The 21,671-nt window shown below is 45.5% G+C and overlaps 2 protein-coding genes and 1 non-coding gene across 3 annotated transcripts; all 3 read left to right on the top strand.

The window, feature by feature from the left end:
• The first annotated feature begins 9,938 nt into the window (after positions 1–9,938).
• On the top strand, positions 9,939–12,657 carry CBY1 (chibby 1, beta catenin antagonist). Its single transcript, XM_065888006.1, has 4 exons — positions 9,939–10,027; positions 10,957–11,062; positions 11,148–11,266; positions 12,538–12,657. The coding sequence occupies exons 1-4, from the start codon at positions 9,950–9,952 to the stop codon at positions 12,616–12,618; spliced, it is 384 nt and encodes a 127-aa protein (XP_065744078.1). The 5' UTR covers positions 9,939–9,949; the 3' UTR covers positions 12,619–12,657.
• Positions 12,658–15,241: 2,584 nt separating this feature from the next.
• TRNAD-GUC (transfer RNA aspartic acid (anticodon GUC)) lies at positions 15,242–15,314 on the top strand. The gene has a single exon. It is a non-coding gene; the product is annotated as a tRNA-Asp (tRNA).
• A 4,185-nt stretch (positions 15,315–19,499) lies between these two features.
• On the top strand, positions 19,500–21,504 carry TOMM22 (translocase of outer mitochondrial membrane 22). The gene is made up of 4 exons (XM_065887930.1): positions 19,500–19,623; positions 19,876–19,994; positions 20,436–20,553; positions 20,788–21,504. Exons 1-4 carry the CDS (start codon positions 19,501–19,503, stop codon positions 20,860–20,862), a joined length of 435 nt encoding a protein of 144 aa, XP_065744002.1. The 5' UTR covers position 19,500; the 3' UTR covers positions 20,863–21,504.
• Positions 21,505–21,671: the final 167 nt, after the last annotated feature.

Genomic DNA, 21,671 nt, shown 5'->3' with positions numbered 1-21,671 from the left:
GGGTTTAGCGGGCAACTGAGGGGCAGAGCCAGGCCTAGGAGTTGGTCTGTTGTGTCCAGGTGATATGCTCAGGCTTAGTGCTCTTAGCACCACTGTGGGCTTTGCAAGAACAACTTGGCTTATTTTTCCTTCTTCAATTGGTCTCCAGATCTTGGAGGGGCAGGGACTACTTTTTATCTTGTTTTTTGTTCATTTGTTTGGTTTGTTTTTTCATGAGTAATATATGGATATATTATCATTGTAATAATTCAGTAAATCCAGAAATATATTTCTTTAATATAACTTTATATTGTAACATGAAATTGCCACTATATATATATATATTTTTTTAACCTTTAAAATGGCAAATTCAGGGAATTCCCTGGTGGTCCAGTGGTTAGGACTCGGTGCTCTCACTGCCAGGGGCCCAGGTTCCATCCCTGGCTGGGGAGTTAAGATCCTGCAAGCTGAGCGACTCGGCCAAAAAAAATTAGAATTACAATTAAAAGTTTTTAAAAATGGCAAATTCAGTTGAGTCAGCCATCCTACTTCCTTTCCCAGATTTAACCACTGGGTGCAGTTTATCCCTCCAAATCTTCTTTATTTAGCGACCTATATGCTCGCTTTTTATTTTCTTTTTGTCTTCTCATGTGAGATTATAGTATATACATTGTTCTGTCTCTTGCTTTTTTAAAAATTAATTAACTTTTGGCTGCGTTTGGTCTTCGTTGCTGTGGAAAGGCTTTCTCTGGTTGCGGCGAGCAGAGGCTACTCTTTGCTGCGGTGCGCGGACTTCTCTTTGGACTTCTCAAGCCACTTCTCGTGGCTTCTCTTATTGCGGAGCACAGGCTCTAGGCATGTGGGCTCAGTAGTTGTGGCTCTTGGGCTCTGGAGCGCAGCCTCAGCAGTTGTGGTGCACGGGCTTAGTTGCTCTGCGGTATGTGGGATCTTCCCGGAACAGAGCTCGAACCCATATCCCCTGCATTGGCAAGCAGATTATTAACCACTGTACCACCAGGGAAGTCCCTCGCTTGCTTTCTTAATGTTAGAGTGGTCCATGTACAGCTGTTTCTCTGTCTTTACTTGACGTCTAGGACTCCCTTATAAGAATGTGCCACGATGTATTTGGCTACACCAACCATTAGTAGGCATTTTGAATTGTTTCTTATTTTTCGCTGTTATCAACAATAGAGAACATTTGTGTGAACATGTCCAATTCTTTCTGGAGGAGAGTTTTTAGAAGCAGATTTGCTGCCCAAAAAGTGTGCACATGAAAAACTTTGCTAGCTTTTGCCTAATTGAAAAAATGATAGCATCTTATGTTTCCACGAAGAGTAAATGAAAGTATCTTTTTCTCCATACCCTCACCAGCATTGGATATTATTGAGCTCTTAAATTTTGCCAATGTGATGGATGAAAATGCTTCCTTTTATGATGTACCCCACAAGGTTTTTTTAATTGAAAAATTTTTAATTGAAAAATTTTTTTTGAATTTTTAAAATTTATTTTTTGAATTTTTAAATTTTATTTATTTATTTAATACATTTATTTATTTATTTATCGCTGCTCTTCGTTGCCGTGTGTGTGCTTTCTCTTGTTGCGGCGAGTGGAGGCTACTCTTTGTTGCGGTGCGTGGGCTTCTCATTGTGGTGGCCTCTCGTTGCGGAGCATGGGCTGTAGGCACACGGGCTTCAGTAGTTGCAGCACGCGGGCTCAGTAGTTGTGGCTCGTGGGCTCTAGAGTGCAGGCTCAGTAGTTGTGGTGCATGGGCTTAGTTGCTGTGCGGCATGTGGGATCTTCCTGGACCAGGGATCGAACCCATGTGCCCTGCACTGGCAGGAGGATTCTTAACCAGTGTGCCACCAGGGAAGTCTCCCCCACAAGTTATTAATACAAGAATAATTTGGTATACATCTTTAGCCAGCTGACCATAGCTGTGGACCTTGGGAAAATTGGATAACTTCTCCGAACCCTAGTTTTCTCATCTCTGATATGGACAGGAAAATTACCTTATGGGGTTACTACAGAGAATAAAAGAAATATATGAAGTGTGCCTAGCATTGTGTCCAAACCCTAGTGGATAAGCAGGAAGTGATATTAGTTAGTTTTTGTTGTGACCTTTTCTTTTTTGAGTTAAAAATCTTTCTTCCTGGATATTCCCATTTCATTCCTGTTCCGCTCTCTGTAGACATAAGATTGTCTTCCCTCTTCCACCCTTTTTCTTTTCTCCAGCAGAAACAATGCCAGGGGCTTCCACTGTGTTTTGGATGACATGATAGCACAGCTTCAAATTCCCTCATCATCTTAGTCCTCAGTGATGTCCTGTCCACCACCAAGCTGGAATCATTCTGGTTTGTCCAAGTCCTAAAGTGTTGTGCCCCACCCCAAATGCCATCTTCCAGGTTGTGGGTCTACCGCTATTTGTTGTTGTTGGTTTTTTTTGAATTTTATTTATTTTTTTATACAGCAGGTTCTTACTAGTCATCAGTTTTATACACATCAGTGTATACATGTCAATCCCAATTGGCCAATTCATCACACCCCCACCCCCATCCCCCCGCTGCTTTCCCCCCTTGGTGTCCATACATTTATTCTCTACATCTGTGTCTCAATTTCTGCCCTGCAAACCAGTTCATCTGTACCATTTTTCTAGGTTCCACATATATGCGTTAATATACGATATTTGTTTTTCGCTCTCTGACTGACTTCACTCTGTATGACAGCCTCTAGATACATCCATGTCTCAAAAAATGACCTAATTTCGTTCCTTTCTTTGGCTGAGTAATATTCCATTGTATATATGTACCACATCTTCTTTATCTATTCATCTCTCGATGGTCATTTAGGTTGCTTTCATGACCTGGCTATTGTAAATAGTGCTGCAATGAACATTGGGGTGCATGTATCTTTTTGAATTATGGTTTTCTCTGGGTATATGCCCAGTAGTGGGATCGCTGGATCATATGGTAATTCTATTTTTAGTTTTTTAAGGAACCTCCATACTGTTCTCCATAGTGGCTGTATCAATTTACATTCCCACCAACAGTGCAAGAGGGTTCCCTTTTCTGCACACCCTCTCCAGAATTAGTTGTTTGTAGATTTTCTGATGATGCCCATTCTAACTGCTGTGAGGTGATACCCTCATTGTAGTTTTGATTTGCATTTCTCTAGTAATTAGTGATGTTGAGCAGATTTTCATGTGCTTCTTGGCCATCTGTATGTCTTCTTTGAAGAATTGTCTATTTAGGTCTTCTGCCCATTTTTGGATTGGGTTGTTTGTTTCTTTAATACTGAGCTGCATGAGCTGTTTATATATTTTGGAGATTAATCCTGTGTCCGTTGATTCGTTTGCAAATATTTTCTCCCATTCTGAGGGTTGTCTTTTTGTCTTGTTTATGGTCTTCTTTGCTGTGCAAAAGCTTTGAAGTTTCATTAGGTCCCATTTGTTTATTTTTATTTCCATTGCTCTAGGATGTGGATCAAATAAGATCTTGCTGTGATTTATGTCAAAGAGTGTTCTTCCTACGTTTTCCTCTAAGAGTGTTACAGTGTTCGGTCTTAACATTTAGGTCTCTAATCCATTTTGACTTTATTTTTGTGTATGGTGTTAGGGAGTGTTCTAATTTCATTCTTTTACATGTAGCTGTCTAGTTTTCCCAGCACCACTTATTGAAGAGACTTGTCTTTTCTCCATTATATATCCTTGCCTCCTTTGTCATAGATTAGTTGACCATACGTGTGTGGGGTTATCTCTGGGCTATCTATCTTGTTCCATTGAGTTATGTTTCTGTTTTTGTGCCAGTACCATATTGTCTTGATTAGTGTAGCTTTGGAGTATAGTCTGAAGTCAGTGAGTCTGATTCCTCCAGCTCCTTTTTTTTTCCTCAAGAGTGCTTTGGCTATTCGGGGTCTTTTGTGTCTCCATACAAATTTTAAGATTTTTTTGTTCGAGTTCCATAAAAAATGCCATTGGTAATTTGATAGGGATTGCATTGAATCTGTAGATTGCTTTGGGTGATATAGTCATTTTCACAATATTGATTCTTCCAATTCAAGAACATGGTATATCTCTCCATCTGTTGGTATCATCTTTAATTTCTTTCATGAGTGTCTCATAGTTTTCTGCATACAGCTCTTTTGTCTCCCTAGGTAGGTTTATTCCTAGGTATTTTATTCTTTTTGTTGCAGTGGTAAATGGGAGTGTTTCCTTAATTTCTCTTTCAGATTTTTCATCATTAGTGTATATAGGAATGCAAGAGATTTCTGTGCATTAATTTTGTAAACTGCAACTTTACCAAATTCATTGATTAGCTCTAGTAGTTTTCTGGTGGCATCTTTAGGATTCGCTATGTATAGTATCATGTTCTCTACAAACAGTGCCAGTTTTACTTCTTCTTTTCCAGTTTGTATTCCTTTTATTTCTTTTTCTTCTCTGATTGCCGTGGCTAGGACTTCCAAAACTATGTTGAATAATAGTGGTGACTGTGGACATCCTTGTCTCCTTCCTGATCTTAGAGGAAATGCTTTCAGTTTTTCACCATTGAGAATGATGTTTGCTGTGGGTTTGTCATATATGGCCTTTATTATGTTGAGGTAGCTTCCCTCTAGGCCCGCTTTCTGGAGAGTTTTTTTCATAAATGGTGTTGAATTTTGTCAAAAGCTTTTTCTGCATCTATTGAGATGATCCTATGGTTTTTATTCTTCAATTTGTTAATATGGTATATCACATTGATTGATTTGTGTATATTGAAGAACCCTTGCATTCCTGGGATAAATCCCACTTGATCATGGTGTATGATCCTTTTAATGTGTTGTTGGATTCTGTTTGCTAGTATTTTGTTGAGGATTTTTGCATCTGTGTTCATCAATGATATTGGCCTGTAGTTTTCTTTTTTTGTGACATCTTTGTCTGGTTTTGGTATCAGGGTGATGGTGGCCTCATAGAATGAGTTTGGGAGTGTTCCTTCCTCTGCAATTTTTTGGAAGAGTTTGAGAAGGATGGGTGTTAGCTCTTCTCTAAATGTTTGCTAGAATTCACCTGCGAAGCCATCTGGTCCTGGACTTTTGTTCCTTGAAAGATTTTTAATCACATTTTCAATTTCATTACTTGTGATTGGTCTGTTCATATTTTCTGTTTCTTCCTGGTTCAGTCTTGGAAGGTTATACCTTTCTAAGAATTTGTCCATTTCTTCCAGATGGTCCATTTTATTGACATAGAGTTGCTTATAGTAGTCTCTTAGGGTGCTTTGTATTTCTGCGGTGTCTGTTGTAACTTCTCCTTTTTCATTTCTAAGCTTATTGATTTGAGTCCTCTCCCTTTTTTTCTTGATGACTCTGGCTAATGGTTTATCAATTTTGCTTATCTTCTCAAAGAACCAGCTTTTAGTTTTATTGATCTTTGCTATTGTTTTCCTTGTTTCTATTTCATTTTTTTCTGCTCTGATCTTTATGATTTCTTTCCTTCTGCTAACTTTGGGTTTTGTTTGTTCTTCTTTAGTTCCTTTAGGTGTAAGGTTAGAGTGTTTATTTGAGATTTTTCTTGTTTCTTGAGGTAGGCTTGTATACCTATAAACTTCCCTCCTAGAACTGCTTTTGCTGCATCCCATAGGTTTTGGATTGTCGTGATTTCATTGTCATTTGTCTGTAGGCATTTTTTGATTTCCTCTTTGATTTCTTCAGTGATGTCTTGGTTATTTAGTAACGTATTGTTTAGCCTCCATGTGTTTGTCTTTCTTACGTTTTTTTCCCTGTAATTCATTTCTAATCTCATAGCGTTGTGGTCAGAAAAGATGCTTGATATGATTTCAATTTTCTTAAATTTACTGAGGCTTGATTTGTGACCCAAGATGTGATCTATCCTGGAGAATGTTCCGTGCGCACTTGAGAAGAAAGTGTAATCTGCTATTTTTATATGGAATATCGTATAAATATCAATTACATCTAACTGGTCTATTGTGTCATTTAAAGCTTCTGTTTCCTTATTTATTTTCATTTTGGATGACCTGTCCATTAGGATAAGTGAGGTGTTAAAGTCCCCCACTATTATTGTGTTACTGTCAGTTTCCTCTTTTATAGCTGTTAGCAGTTGCCTTATGTATTGAGGTGCTACTATGTTGGGTGCATATATATTTATAATTGTTTTATCTTCTTCTTGGATCAATGCCTTGATCATTATGTAGTGTCCTTCCTTGTCTCTTCTAACATTCTTTATTTTAAAGTCTATTTTATCTGATATGAGTATTGCTACTCCAGCTTTCTTTTGATTTCCATTTCCATGGGATATCTTTTTCCAACCCCTCACTTTCAGTCTGTATGTGTTCCTAGGTCTAAAGTGGGTCTCTTGTAGACAGCATATAGATGGGTCTTGTTTTTGTACCCATTCAGCAAGCCTGTGTCTTTTGGTTGGAGCATTTAATCCATTCACGTTTAAGGTAATTATTGATATGTATGTTCCTATGACCATTTTCTTCCTTGTTTTGGGTTTGTTTTTGTAGGTCCTTTTCTTCTCTTGTGTTTCCCACTTAGAGAAGTTCCTTTAGCATTTGCTGTAGAGCTGGTTTGGTGGTGCTGAATTCTCTTAGCTTCTGCATGTCTGTAAAGCTTTTGATTTCTCCATTGAATCTGAATGAGATCCTTGCCGGGTAGAGTAATCTTTGTTGTAGGTTCTTCCCTATCATCACTTTAAGTATATCATGCCACTCCCTTCTGGCTTGTAGAGTTTCTGCTGAGAAATCAGCTGTTAACTTTATGGGAGTTCCCTTGTATGTTATTTGGCGTTTTTCTCTTGCTGCTTTCAGTAAGTTTTTCTTCGTCTTTAATTTTTGCCAATTTGATTACTATGTGTCTCGGCGTGTTTCTCCTTGGGTTTATCCTATATGGGACTCTCTGCGCTTCCTGGACTTGGGTGGCTATTTCCTTTCCCATGTTAGGGAAGTTTTCAACTATAATCTCTTCAAATATTTTCTCTGGTCCTTTCTCTCTCTCTTCTCCTTCTGGGACCCCTATAACACAAGTGTTGTTGCATTTAGGTTGTCCCAGAGGTCTCTTAGTCTGTCTTCATTTCTTTCCATTCTTTTTTCTTTATTCTGTTCCGCAGCAGTGAATTCCACCATTCTGTCTTCCAGGTCACTTATCTGTTCTTCTGCTTCAGTTATTCTGCTGTTGATTCCTTCTAGTGTAGTATTCATTTCAGTTATTGTATTATTCATCTCTGTTTGTTTGTTCTTTAATTCTTCTAGGTCTTTGTTAAACATTTCTTGCATCTTCTCGATCTTTGCCTCCATTCTTTTTCCGAGGTCCTGGATCATCTTTACTATCGTTATTCTGAATTCTTTTTCTGGAAGATTGCCTATCTCCACTTCATTCAGTTGTTTTTCTGGGGTTTTATCTTGTTCCTTCATCTGGTACATAGCCCTCTGTCTTTTCATCTTGTCTATCTGTGAATATGTTTTTTGTTCCACAGGCTGCAGGCCTGTAGTTCTTGCTTCTGCTGTCTACCCTCTGGTGGATGAGGCTATCTAAGAGGCTTGTGCAAGTTTCCTGAAGGGAGGGACTGGTGGTGGGTAGAGCTGACTGTTGCTCTGGTGGGCAGAGCTCAGCAAAACTTTAATGTGATTGACTGCTGATGGGTGGGGCTGGATTCCCTCCCTGTTGGTTGTTTGGCCCGAGGCAACCCAACATTGGAGCCTACCTGGGTTCTTTGGTGGGCTAATGGTGGACTCTGGGAGGGCTCACGCCAAGGAGTACTTCCCAGAACTTCCGCTGCCACTGTCCTTGTCCCCACGGTGAGCCACAGCCACCCCCAGCCTCTGCAGGAGACCCTCCAACACTAGCAGGTAGGTCTGGTTCAGTCTCCCCTAGGGTCACTGCTCCTTCCCCTGGGTCCCGATGCACACACTACTTTGTGTGTGCCCTCCAAGGGTGGAGTCTCTGTTTCCACCAGTCCTGTCAAAGTCCTGCAATCAAATCCCCCTAGCCTTCAACGTCTGATTCTCTAGGAATTCCTCCTCCCGTTGCCGGACCCCCAGGTTGGGAAGCCTGACGTGGGGCTCAGAACCTTCACTCCAGTGGGTGGACTTCTCTGGTATAAGTGTTCTTCAGTCTGTGAGTCACCCACCCAGCAGTTATGGGATTTGATTTTACTGTGATTGCGCCCCTCCTACCGTCTCATTGTGGCTTCTCCTGTCTTTGGATGTGGGGTATCTTTTTAGGTGAGTTCTAGTGTCTTCCTGTCAGTGATTGTCCAGCAGCTAGTTGTGATTCTGGTGTTCCTGCAAGAGGGAGTGAGAGCACGTCTTTCTACTCCGCCATCTTGGTTCAGGGCTCTCTACCACTGTTTTCTTTGTTTGTTTGTTTTTGCGGTACGCGGGCCTCTTGTGGCCTCTCCCGTTGCGGAGCACAGGCTCTGGACTCGCAGGCTCAGCGGCCATGTCTCATGGGCCCAGCCGCTCCGGGGCATGTGAGATCTTCTCGGAACAGGGCACGAACCCGTGTCCCCTGCATCGGCAGGCGGACTCCCAACCACTGGGCCACCAGGGAAGCCCGAGGGAATCTTTTTAAGCTATTTGTGTATTACACATTAAAATTGGGTAATACATGGGGAGAAATGAACCATGACCCTGCCCTGCACGGCACACAGAAGTTAATAGCAGATGAGTCGTAGTCCTAAATGTGAAAGCCGCAAGAAGAAAATTTCCAAAAGTTAATATATGAAAATAGCGTGACCTTAGGCAAACATTTCTTAAATAGGACACAAAAACACTAATCATTAAAAAAAGTTCTTGATAAGTTAGATCCCATTAAAATTAAGAACTTCTTTAATCAAAGAGGGACCAATAGGACTTCCCTGGTGGCGCAGTCGTTAAGAATCTGCCTGCTAATGCACGGGACACAGGTTCGAGCCCTGGTCCTGGAAGGTCCTACGTGCCACAGAGCAACTAAGCCCGTGCGCTGCAACTACTGAGCCTGCTTTCTAGAGCCAGTGAGCCACAACTGCTGAGCCCTTGTGCCACAGCTACTGAAGCCCATGCACCTAGAGCCTGTGCTTCACAACAAGAGAAGCCACTGCAATGAGAAGCCCGTGCATCGCAACAAGGAGTTGCAACTAGAGAAAGCCCGCGCTCAGTAACGAAGACCCAATGCAGCCAAAAATAAATAAATAAAATTTTAAGAAAAATGAAAAAAACTTAAAAAGAACCCAATAAAAAAAGGGGGGGGGCTTCCCTGGTGGCACAATGGTTGGGAGTCTGCCTGCCGATGCAGGGGACGCAGGTACGTGCCCCGGTCTGGAAAGATCCCACATGCCACGGAGCGGCTGGGCCTGTGAGCCATGGCCGCTGAGCCTGTGTGTCCGGAGCCTGTGCGCCGCAAGGGGAGAGGCCACAACAGTGAGAGGCCCACGTACCACAAAAAAAAAAGAAAAAAAAAGAAAAAAGGCAAGTCCCAGGAAAGGCTTCATTTCTTGAAAATGGAGTGTATATAGAAGCTGTTGCCCTAGCTGTGAGGCTTACCAGTGTTCAGGAATAAGTAGGATCACATGCCTTGCCCCAGAGTGTAAATCTGGTGATGCCAATTTGTGACAAAGCTTAAGACAGGCCAGTTAGGCACTTGCCTGTGGTTAACATGAACTGTAGAGCCACACAGACCTGCATTCTAATACTCACTCACACTTAGGACCTTAGTCTTTCTAAACCTCATCTGTCAAATATGTATAGGAAGAGGAACTAAACGAAGAGTGGTTGTGAGGCCTGAGATATTGCCAAGGTTTTGGCACTATGCCTAGCACATAGTGAGCACTCAGCACGTGGGAGCTGAGGATTGTCACCCAGGATTGTTAATGGCCACGTGATGAGATGTGTGTTTTCATGATTCCGGGACAGGGGCGCCAGGTCACTGACCCAACTCTTTGTATCCCTGACTTTTTCTGACCCTAGGAGAAGAAAGCATTGACCTTTCCTTCATCAGGCCAAAGATGCCTCTCTTTGGGAGTACGTTCAGTCCGAAGAAGACGCCCCCTCGGAAGTCTGCGTCTCTCTCCAACCTGCATAACGTGAGTGTCAGCACGGGGCTCGACCCGGTGTGCAGCGTGACTGGAGCATCGAGCCTGGTTTCTTATGGAAAGTGTGGTCCTCCAGAGGTATCCTCGTGGGAGGGCATCCTTTTAATTCATATTATTGTTATTGCTGAAAACATTTTTAAACTCCTTTGGGAATTATTGTCAGAGCTTGTTGAAGAACCTTAAAAGGTAGTCGTCCTCATTATCATTTTGGGGACCAAATGATGTTATCCAATTTGACTTCACTTGACTCCCAAGACTTGTCCAGGAATCAGTTTTACTCATGTCTAAGAATCAAATTTATTCTCAAAGGATGATGTTTTGCTATCATTAAGAGCGTTCAGAAGGATATATCACAGGTCCAAAGACAGTTTCTGAGCTCCTTGAGGGCAGAGGGGTTGCATTCATTTCTGTATATCCAGTACCAGTCCTGGTGCAGGGTGGGCGCTCAGTGAGCTGTAGAAACACTGAAAAACACATTAAAGAACAGCTGCTACTACTCCCTGGGCCTTAGCATTTTATGCCTTTTCCAGGACATACGTAGCTCCATAAAAAACAAATGATAGCTCGGGCTTATTACATTTAAAAAGAATTTTTCACTTTATTCAAAATTTACAGTAGGATTTCTTAAACTGCTAAGTGCCCTGTACATACGAAATAATTCAGTTTACAAATTTCAGCATATATAGCTTTTCCAGAAAATATCTATGGTATAAAGCTGTACGTTTCTTCTCTCTTACAGTTTAAAAGTTTTGGGGGTACCTTATTTAATTTCCTGACTTAAAAACAATTACTAAATGTGCTGGGTAATGATTATAGAGAAGAAATGAGTTGTTGGGATCATACCGTTAGCAGAAGAGGTGCTGGGCCTCGAGCCCCTGTGCTCCGGCCTCCCGAAGCCAACATGCGCGTCTCCCCCACAGTTGGATCGCTCGACCCGGGAGGTGGAGCTGGGCCTTGACTATGGAACGCCCACCATGAACCTGGCCGGGCAGAGCCTGAAGTTTGAAAACGGCCAGTGGATAGCAGGTGGGCTGCATTTCCTACCATTTTGCCCAGCAAGATGGTGGAAGGAACCCCCGCCTTGTGACTGCTGCCTGTGTCCTTCCACCAGAGACAGGGGTTAGTGGAGGTGTGGACCGGAGGGAGGCCCAGCGCCTCCGGAGGCGGAACCAGCAGCTGGAGGAAGAGAACAATCTCTTGCGGCTGAAGGTGGACATCCTGCTGGACATGGTGAGGAGGGTGGTGGGGAGGGAAGCCTTGGCTTTCTTTAGGCAGGTCCACTGCGAGTCCTTTCAGCCAGCCCACACCTCTCGAGTGCCAGTTTGCTCAGGTACATTGCTGTGAATCCAAAGATACAAAACCAGATCAGACACAGTCCCCACCCTCCAGGGCTCCCAGTCTAGTGGGGAGATAGACAGTAAACATAGTGACAGTGCCTCATGGTAAGGGCAGTGATTAAAGTCTTTCCACGGCCTGGTATCCACACATGGGAGAGAGAGATTCATTCTGTCCAGTCGGGAGGATGTTGCAGGGGAAGGGATATTTGAGCTGAATGTGGAAAGATAAAGGTGGGAATGGAGGCTGGGATGAAGGCCTTCAGGAAGAAGGACAGCCTGCTCCGGGCTGGGCGAGGTCCTGCACCACGCAGCAATTAGTCAGTGCCCCGCGCAGACCTGCCGACGGGCACTCTCTGCATTGGCATCGGTTTCCTGTGGCTTTTTAAAACCCAACAACCTTTTGAGCCTAGGGCTGTGTGTGACGGTTGGTTGAGAGGCAGCAGAGCACACACTGCAGTGGTTAAGAGCAGGTGTCTAGAGCTAAACTGCCCAGGTCCCTGGCCCAGCTCCACCACTGGCTGTGTGACTTCAGGCAAGTTACTTAACTGCTCTGTATCTGTAAGAAACGTAGTATCTTCAGCAATAAAATGGGCGCGATAGTAGGATCTACCTCATTAGTGAGTTAATAATATAAGCAAAGCTCTTGGAATAGTGTCTTGCTCAGGAAGTGCAGCTCCTCTGTTTCACAGTAAGCTGACCTCTGGAGTCTGTGTCTCTCCGTCCCTGCCTGGAGTGTCTTCCACCCTCTCCTCTAAAGACCACTGAAGGATTCTGATGCGGGAAGTGGCATGCTTTTTTAAACGTTTTTATGTGAGCCACGACTCAGAAGCAACTTAGACCTTAGTCCTTTAACCTTAAAATCACCAATATTTGCCTTTTTCATCCCCTGAAACCTGGTGTCCTTCGCACAGTGAGTGCCACGCAGCCCTAGGTGATCAAAAATGTTGATAGAATGGATGGTGAATGTTCTTCAAGTGCTTGAGGCCCTGGGTCATCAGGAGGTTACTTTCTGCCCAGTTACCAAGGGGTTCCCATCGTGGAGGCTGCCGGCAGCGTTAAGGGAAATGCCATGGGGCTTCTCCCAGTGCGCAGGGCTGGCCTTGCCGACCTGAAACGTAGCCCAGAAACGTCCTTCTTTATAACGGTTTGCTGCTCTACTTCCAGCTCTCTGAGACCACTGCTGAATCCCACTTAATGGAGAAGGAGCTGGATGAACTGAAGAGTGTCAGCCGGCGGAGAAAATGAAGACCCCAAAGCCACCCGTTAGGCGCACACGGGGAAACCCTTCGTCAGAAGAGGAGGATGTGGCTGAGGGAATTTTTAACCAAACTAGTGGATTAGGTCCTGGGAGAGAGTATCATATAATGGGGCCAAAAGGCACTGGCCCCCTTAGGTTGGCAGTAGGAAGGCGACAACGTAGTGGATTCCAGGCCAGTCCTGTGCTTCACAGCACAGGGAGGCCTCCTCAGGGAGGTCTGGGGTGACGGAGACCTTTGGTGTTCTCCAGTTACTTAACACACAAACGCCCGTGGCCCAGGCTCGCGCTTATTGGACGGAGTTCATCGTATCATCCCCTCACACTGTTGTGTGTGGTGTGGCATCAGGTGTGCAGAGCCTTGTTGTTAGGGGTCTCAGATAAGAAGGTCTCCTGGTTCTCTGCCCTTCAGGCCACTCTCTCCCTCCTTTAAAGAATACTTGTTCCCCAAATCCACAGCCTCCTCTGGCTTCAGCTTCTCAGCAGCAAGCACCGACCTCCCACGGCAACACTATATTTTTGTGCTACTTTCCTGTCTACCCTACTTTTTTAAATTAAATGATGTTCTATAATCTCTCTCCGGCCAAAGTGACTGAGAAAAGAAACATCAGTTCTCGAAGAAGTAAGTAATGGAGGCTGGGTTCTAAGCTTCCGATGCTGCATCCAAAGACAGAACTTTTAGGTTGTGGGGGAAGGTCACCATTGCAGAAGAAGCATTCCAGCTTCCTGGGCATCAGCAGAGGCTGATCTGGAACAGAGCAATCTCTCTGCTCAGATTCCCCTGCCTTCCTCTTTCGGGGTGTTGGAACTAGCCTGGACCGGGCAGGGACCGAGTGGTTGGGATGGGGGCCTGGTTTCCTGGAGTGGGAATCTGTGTCTTTGAGTGAGCTGGGCTTCTCTGGCTGGGCGAGGGAGCCAGCCAAAGGCAGTAAGAGGGAGTCGAGCTTCCAAAGTCAAGGGGGAAGGCACTGAGGGTGGGGACACAGAGCCCCAGGCTTTAGACCAGGGATGGCTACTAAGGTCAGAACACCTGTTTCCCACCTGGACAGGGCTCAGGATGTTGCTCACACTCTCATTTCCTCCTCAGCTCAGCCCTGTGGAGCAGGCCCTCTCAGTCAGCACGCCTATTGGCAGATAAGGAAGCAAACCCCAGGACGTTCAGAAACTGGTCTAGGATCAGACAGGGGAAGTGTGGGAGCCCGCTGATTCCCAGCCCACACTGAAAGAGGGGAGCTGGGTGAGGGGCTGCCTCAAATGGAGGCTGCTGTGCGTAGGCCACCCTCAGGGCCAGCTCCATGGGGGATGGATAGAGAAGCATGATCTGTAGCCCCAGCCCATAACCTTCCTTCCTGATAATAGGAGAGACTAATTCAGAAGACATTGGAAAAGGATGTTATATGAGGGTGTAAATCTTCAGGTGCAGATAATAGGCGCAATTGAGTTTGCTTATTCCTAGACCAGTACCATTAGCAACCACTTACCCTGCACCCTGGATGCCAGACATCTGTAGACAGTCCCCCTGACTTATGATGGTTCAACTTAAAATTTTTCGACTTTATGGTGGTACAAAAGTGGTACACATTTAGTATAAACTGTACTTCGAATTTTGAATTTTGATAGTTTTCCGGGCCAGCAAAATGCAATATGATGCGAGGCAGTGGCAGTGAGCTGCAGCTCCCCGTCAGCACGCAGCCACGAGGGTCAACAATCACGCTTAAAACCAGTCTGGACCCAGACAAACAATCAACACGCTTAAAACCAGTCTGGACCCAGACAAACACTCTGTTTTTCATTTCAGTACAGTATCCGAAAAATTACATGAGATATTCGACACTTTTTGTAAAATAGGCTTTGTGTTAGATGATTTTGCCCGCCTGTAGGCTAATGTAAGTGTTCTGAGCACATGTAAGTTGGCTAAGCTACGATGTCTGGTAGGTTAGGGGTATTACATGCATTTTCGACTTATATTTTTAACTTATGATGGGTTTATTGGGACATAAACCAAAGAAGGGCTATATTTCTAATTCTCATGAGAATTTTTCAAGTTTGTTATCGTCATCCCCTGCTTTTAGATGAAGAAACAAGCCCAGCAAGGTGATACAGCTGGGAGGGAAGGAGCTAGGACTGAAACCTTTGGCGTCAGGAGGGGCACGTTTGGTTGTCATAGTGACGTGGGTCCTGGTCCCCTCTGTACCAGCACTGGCACCTGAGGGGGCTGCAGCCATGAGGGACAGCTCTGCAGTGAAGGAGGACATGTATTTGGGGTGATGAGGGAAGCAAGCCATTGGTGAGTTTCAGCAGAGGAATGGTCTGATTGACTTAAAAAGATCCCTCTGGCTTCTGTGGGGTCAGAACAGACTGAAGAGCTCAAGACTGGGACCAGGGAAGTGGCAGCAGAGGAGGTGAAGTGGTCAGATTCTAGGCAGGAATTGAAGGTGGAGCCCACCATCAAATTGTAAGTTTGCTGATGGATGTGGTGTGTGATCTGAGTCAAGGATAATCCTATTAATGGAAATTTGTAAGAAATAGGAAAAATCATCAGCTATATGTCACCACCCTAACCTTTGTTGGTTTATTCCCCCCCGCACTGAAACGCTACGTACTTTCAGGAATTCCCTGGTGGTCCAGTTGTTAGGACTCTGCGCTGTCACTGCTGAGGACCCAGGTTCAATCCCTGGTCAGGGAGCTAAGATCCTGAAAGCTGGGCGGTATGGCCAAAAAAAAAGAAAAAAAAATGCTACATACTGTAAAGATTTACCTTTTTGTCCGATACATCTATTAGGTTCTGCCTAAAATACTTCCTCCTCAAAGCCTTTATTGAGCAAATCTACTACTTCTGGGGGCACCCAAGTAAGTGGTGCTGTCTACTTGACATTATCATTTGTAATCACTACAGCGGTTTTGTAAATTTCTGAGTTGAGTGTCAGATAAGGGAAGAACTGTTACTGAAGAGCTGAGATCGAAAGTTCTGCGGGTGTGAGGGAGGGAGTGCAAACAAATCAGAGGAAACCTTAACAGTTTGAGGCTTAACAAGGGGATCCATATGCACAATTGTACAGAAATGGGCTAATGTGTATGTTTTATTGGGGGGAGTACTTACAGCTTTTGTAAAATTCTCAAAGGGATCTATGCCCCACACCGAACCGAATTAGGAACTATACTATATTACCAGTTTCACATTCTGACAAGACAGGAACAGTAAAGGTGGAAACCATGGACTTGAGGAGTAGGGAATGAGAGGAGCTGGGGGGGGGGTGTTTCTAGAACACCTCATCATCATCTAGATGGCAGAGTCAGCTTTGTGCCCAGCATGAGACATTAGCACTTACTTGATGGCACCCTTACTTGTGCCTCGATTGAGGCCCCTGGGCTGGCATCAATCTTACCATATGTCTTCTTTGCTGCCACTGAGCATTTCCCCTTGAAACCTTCAGTGAAGGTTTCCCTTCTTCATCTCCAGCAGCTCCTCCTCGAATCTCTTGGATTTGGGGGAAGAAGGTGCCCCTCCCCGCCCCTTTGGGGGATTTTTGGGGGGATAGTTGTTCTGTTTTCTTCTCTTTTTTTTGCTTTTAATTAAATTGTTTTATGTGGCAAAACGCATAACATAAAATCTACCATCTTAACTATTTTAAAGCAGTTAAGTAATGTTAGTACACTCATTCTGTTGTACAGCCATCATCATCACCACCACCCATCTCCATAACTGCTCATCTTGTAAAACTGAAGCTGTTGTATACCCATCGAAAACGAACTCCCCATCTCCTCCTCCCTGCCAGCCCCTGGCAACCACCATTCTACTTTCTGTCTATGATTTTGACTAAGTAACCCCTGACCTGTCTGATTCCACAGGGCTCTGTCTTTCTCACTTTGCCTTTTCTGGATCATCACATCTATTCCTAAGGTTTGAATACTCTGCATGGCATGATTCCCAATATTTTTTCTTATCCTTGGACAATTTTATAAATATTGAAAGAGATCTTTCAGCCTTAAACATGGATTTTTTTAAAAAATCATGTACTGTTTGTGAATATAAACAAAATTAATTGGTCAAAGTTTTCCAAAAATTTCTTCATATTAGCCTCGTGACTTTCCACTTGGAGTTGTCGATGGAAAAAAAAAAGATTAATCAGTCAATCTAAGAAAGAAATGGAGGCTTTTATTTGAGCCAAATTGAGGATTATAACCTGGAGAAAGCCTCTCAGCTCTGAGAATTTTTCCATCTATTAGAGGTCAAAGCACAGTTATATAAGGTTTTGAGACAGAGTGCCATATGTTAAATGACGTATTATTGACAGTTTACACAATCCAGATCTATATGTACACAGGGAGTAGCGGGTCATGGGCCATCATGGCCTTTTACAAGAAGGAAGGTTATCTCCTAAGGAGGTCTGGTTAATGCAGGTGCATAATACACACTAAAGGGGAGGGAGGAGGCCCAAACAGGCAGAGAAAGATTTTATGTTTAAATTTTTCTTGTCTTGCCGTAAAATATGAATTTCATTTCATCAGAGTCAATGATGTCTGTAGTTTCCACGTAAGACTGCCTTCTCTACCCTTCAAGAGTGTTGGTCTAGGGGCTTCTTGAGAATCTGCCTGCTAATGCAGGAGACACGGGTTCGAGCCCTGGTCTGGGAGGATCCCACATGCCGCGGAGCAACTAGGCCCGTGAGCCACCAACGACTGAGCCTGCAGTCTGGAGCCTGTGCTCCGCAGTAGGAGAGACCGCGATAGTGAGAGGCCCGCGCACCGCGATGAACAGTGGCCCCCCGCTTGCCACAACTAGAGAAAGCCCTCGCACAGAAACGAAGACCCAACACAGCTAAAATAAGTAATTTTTTTTAAAAAAAGAGTCTTGGTCTTCCAGCATTTCTTAAAAGAGCCCATAAGAGAATCAAAAGCCATTGGCATTTGATTGCCCTTGCATTTATGTAGAGCTAGCCTGTTACTAACTCTGGTTCAGCTGCTCACTGCTCAAAAGCCAATACTCAGACAAGTGTTGGTTGGAAAGCTTGCTTTATTCAGGAGGTCAGCAACCTGGGGAGAAGGCGGACTCCAAAGATTCTGGGAGAATCATTTGGGGGAGAGGGTCAGAGTCTTCCTTATCTTCCACTGTGTGCAGACTTTCTTCTGATTGGTTGGTGGTGAGGTAACAGGGGGGTGCTGCAGGAATCTTGCTCTCAGCCTGAGTTTACCATCCTCCACCTGCGTGGGGACCTTAGTTCCTGCAGAAGAACCCAAAGGTTATGTATATCTCTTGAGGAACCAGGATTGCTGCACTGTTTCTTGATGGCTCCTCCTTTGTTTCTGCTTTCCCTCCCTTCCCTGATTAGCAACTGTTTGAACCTGCCCTTTGGAACTCAGGGAAGGTCAGGGAAGCTGAAAGAAGCCGATTTCCTACAAACGAGAAACACGGACAGGGAAAGGATTTGTACCCGGGAGGGACCCACAGGATCCTGCTTGGTTTCAAGCCTACTTTAAAAAAAAAATTTTAATACATGCAAAAAGTATAATTCATAAATGTACAGCCTGACGAATTATCCAAAATGGGCATACCCATGTAAACACCACACACGTCAAGAAATAGAACTTTACCAGCACCCCAGAAACTCTCCTGCCTTCCCAAATATTACCTCCTCTTCCTCCTCAAAGGGAATCACTACCTTTCTCACCATAGATTGGTTTTGCCTGCCTTTTAACTTTACCTAATGGAATCAGACAGTAGGTACCCTTTTGTGACATGAAGACTTTTTGTAGTTAGAGCTGCCCTGTCCAAAGATAAAGAGGACTGAGGACTCTATCTGGAGAAAGTGCAAACCCCACCCCCCCTCCCCGGAATATGTAAACACGGGACAAGTCTCTCAAGTATCAGATAAGGATCAGGACTGTCCAATGCTGAGATTCTTCGGTTCCATGGTCAGTTGTCTAAAGAGGTATATCAAACTACCCTTGTATTGATAACTTGTGGGACACATTATAAAAAGGAGCATTTTCATCCATCGTATGAAAATATGGATAATACCTAATGCTGGGGAGGGTGTGGAGAAAAGGACACTTCCATTTGCTATTGTGAAAGTATGTGATATAATAATTCCGAGGGCAATTAGCTAATACCTACCAAAATTTTAAATGTTCATACGTTCTGGCCAGCAAACCCACATCTTGAAATCCATCCTCCAGAAATACTTGCAGCAACCCTGTACCGTGCCTCAATCTCCTCATTTCTAAAATGGGGACAATAGGGACTTCCCTGGTAGTCCAGTGGTTAAGACTTGAGGCTCCCAATGCAGTGGGCACTGGTTCCATCCCTGGTTGGGGAACTAAGTTCCTGCATGCGGCATGACCCGGCCAAAAAAAAATGGGGATAGTAGCACCTCAGTGGGTTGATGCAAAGATTAAATAAGCGCCCCTCCCAACCCCGCCCTTCGCACGCACAAACAGTGCCTGGTACACTCTCGCCTTTGTTTTAGTACATTGGGACTGTTTACTTGACATTTTCCCAGAAGACCAATACATCTCCAAATCTCTAATTTGCTCCTACCAAACAGAGCCCTCAGGGAAATGAAACTGGATTCGTGTTTGTCTATGTGCGATCTCTGGGAGGCTTGTTAAAATGCAGATTTTCGGGCTCACCCTAAGCCCACAGAACAGAATTGACCGCTGACGCACCCCGATTCAGGGCTTTAATAAGTTTCCCACGTGTCTCACGTTCTCCGACCTCCCGGCCGCCCTTTGCTGAAGGCCGGTGAAGCCCGCCTACCAGAGGGCGGCGCTCTTCCCCAGCTCTCCAGCCTCCGGCTCCCGGAAGGGCGGCTCTGTCCGCCGTCGGCGCCGCACTCGCCTCTTCTCTTCCGCTTCCGGCGTTCCCCACAGCCATGGCTGCCGCCGCCGCCGCTGCCGCCGCGGGCCCTGGGGCGCCGCTGTCCCCGGAAGAATTGCTTCCGAAAGGCGATGCCGAGAAGCCGGAGGAGGAGCTGGAGGAGGAAGACGACGAGGAGGTACTGGGCACTGCGGGGCGGAGCGGGGCTGGGAGGGTGCGGGCGGGGAGCGGGGGTGAGGGCTCCGCGTGCTGCAGGAGCGGGACGAAGGCGCGTCGCGGAGCCTGGAGAGGTCCGAGCAGAGGCGTCTCCGGGAGGCGGGGTGAGGCTCCGCTGGGGCCGGGGTGCCCTAGCTCCAGGAGACCGGCATGTCCCGGCGTCGGGGGGTGGTTACCGCTGCTTCGGCCCATATCCGCGCCTCCTCCACCACAGTTAGATGAGACTCTGTCGGAGAGACTGTGGGGTCTGACGGAGATGTTCCCCGAGAGAGTCCGGTCCGCGGCTGGAGCCACTTTTGATCTCTCCCTCTTCGTGGCTCAAAAAATGTACAGGTAAGGGACGAGGGCAAAGACGTTGGGGTGTGCCTGGGGTGACTGAGGTGCCCTGAATGAACACGGGCTTTGGGAGCCGCAGACCTGGGTTGGAGGCCAGCCCGCCCGCTAGATCACTGAGTGACCTTGGACTGGTGCTACTTTAACCTTTCTTGGTCTCTATTTCCTCGTCTGTAAAGTGAGGGTCACCTCAGATCATGTGATATAATTCATGTATAAGCAGCACTGTGAGAACTCAGGAGGACGTTCAGACTGCTCTCACTAGACGTACAGGCCCTAGAGCTGCTCCTCCGGCTTCCGGTAGGAGCACCGTGCAGGAGCTGGGTAGGACACGCCTGCCAAGAACACCGGAAGGCGCGGGGTGAGCGATCTGGTTACTGGCGAGTCCTTGGTGAAGCTGTGTGTTTTTGTCTTGCCGTCGTGCTCATGTTCCCTCCGCAGGTTTTCCAGGGCAGCGCTGTGGATCGGAACCACTTCCTTCATGATCCTGGTTCTTCCGGTCGTCTTTGAGACTGAGAAGTTGCAGATGGAGCAACAGCAGCAGCTGCAACAGCGGCAGGTGAGCCCAGACCCTGCTTGTTGCCAGTAGCGGAGACAGAAGTTGTTTATTCCTCCGGCACCTGGGTAGGGCGGTTAGTGTGCCGGAAGGGATTGGGATCCGGCCCACCCTCCTTGAGGTGCCTGACGGTGCCCTCAGCACTGTTTTCATAGACCTTGTCTGCCCGGACGGGTATGATGGAAATGAGAGCCCTAGGTCTGGACGATGCCTTACACCCCTCCTTTTCTTTTCCAGATACTTCTAGGGCCTAATACAGGGCTGTCAGGAGGAATGCCCGGGGCTCTACCTTCACTTCCTGGAAAGATCTAGATTGTTACTGCTGTGTTTGGCCTGTCTTGGTGGGAGAAGTTTGAAAATTCAATAGTGTTTGAACTGCTGATTATTGGATTTTTTTTTTTTTTTGAACTTTGGCACGTTGATTTATCTAAACCTGGTGGGGAGAATTCTCCCCACATTGTCTCACGGAGAGACTCCTCACTTGCAACTGTGCCCTCCATGCTCTCCTGACATTTCTTCTGTCCTCACTCTGATACCAGAGTGCAGCAATGCAGATGGTTACTCCAGCTCCGGCCATCCCACCCCTTTCACTAAATTACTTCTGACGGAAGATCTCCTCGCTATCCCGTTGTGGGGTAGGAACTGATGCCATCGGGAAGGATGTGCCCCTGACCATGGACGACTGTTCGGTTTTTAAGAATGGGGATGTTGGGGAGGGACGTGCACACGAGATAGAATGCATTACAGCTGTGCTGTGAATTTCTGTGTGTGTTGGAAAGGATGGAGAGAGGGCTGGCAACAGCTTCAACCACAACGTGGGGACTGTGGAGGACAGAGCAGGAGCTCATTTCCTCTGTATATTTCGGCTGTTAGACGTGTGTGTGTCTAAAAGAGCAAAAGAAGTCAGTGCTCACTTTTTCTATTTAAATATTAAAAAATGATCCCAACCAAAAATGTCTTCCAAGTGCTCGTCATACGTACCTTGAAATTATTTAGACCATTTTAGAAGGGCAAAGAAAACAGCCCCTCACAGTTTCTCTCACCTGAGCCAGCACCACCGTTTAATACTGACTGATCCCCTAGGCCCAAGTCAGTTAAATTCCTAGAGGTAAAAAAAAATT

Source organism: Phocoena phocoena, chromosome 11 (assembly GCF_963924675.1).
Source record: "Phocoena phocoena chromosome 11, mPhoPho1.1, whole genome shotgun sequence".
Classification (NCBI taxonomy): Eukaryota; Metazoa; Chordata; class Mammalia; order Artiodactyla; family Phocoenidae; genus Phocoena; species Phocoena phocoena.
This window is presented reverse-complemented; position numbering and strand designations above follow the sequence as displayed.

Coding starts and splice junctions, on each gene's coding strand:
- CBY1 (XM_065888006.1), top strand. CDS start 9,950: ATGCCTCTCTTTGGGAGTACGTTCAGTCCGAAGAAGACGCCCCCTCGG. Junction 11,063..11,147: donor AAACGGCCAGTGGATAGCAG/GTGGGCTGCATT, acceptor TCCTTCCACCAG/AGACAGGGGTTAGTGGAGGT. Junction 11,267..12,537: donor TGGACATCCTGCTGGACATG/GTGAGGAGGGTG, acceptor CTCTACTTCCAG/CTCTCTGAGACCACTGCTGA.
- TOMM22 (XM_065887930.1), top strand. CDS start 19,501: ATGGCTGCCGCCGCCGCCGCTGCCGCCGCGGGCCCTGGGGCGCCGCTG. Junction 19,995..20,435: donor GTGGCTCAAAAAATGTACAG/GTAAGGGACGAG, acceptor TTCCCTCCGCAG/GTTTTCCAGGGCAGCGCTGT. Junction 20,554..20,787: donor AGCAGCTGCAACAGCGGCAG/GTGAGCCCAGAC, acceptor TTTCTTTTCCAG/ATACTTCTAGGGCCTAATAC.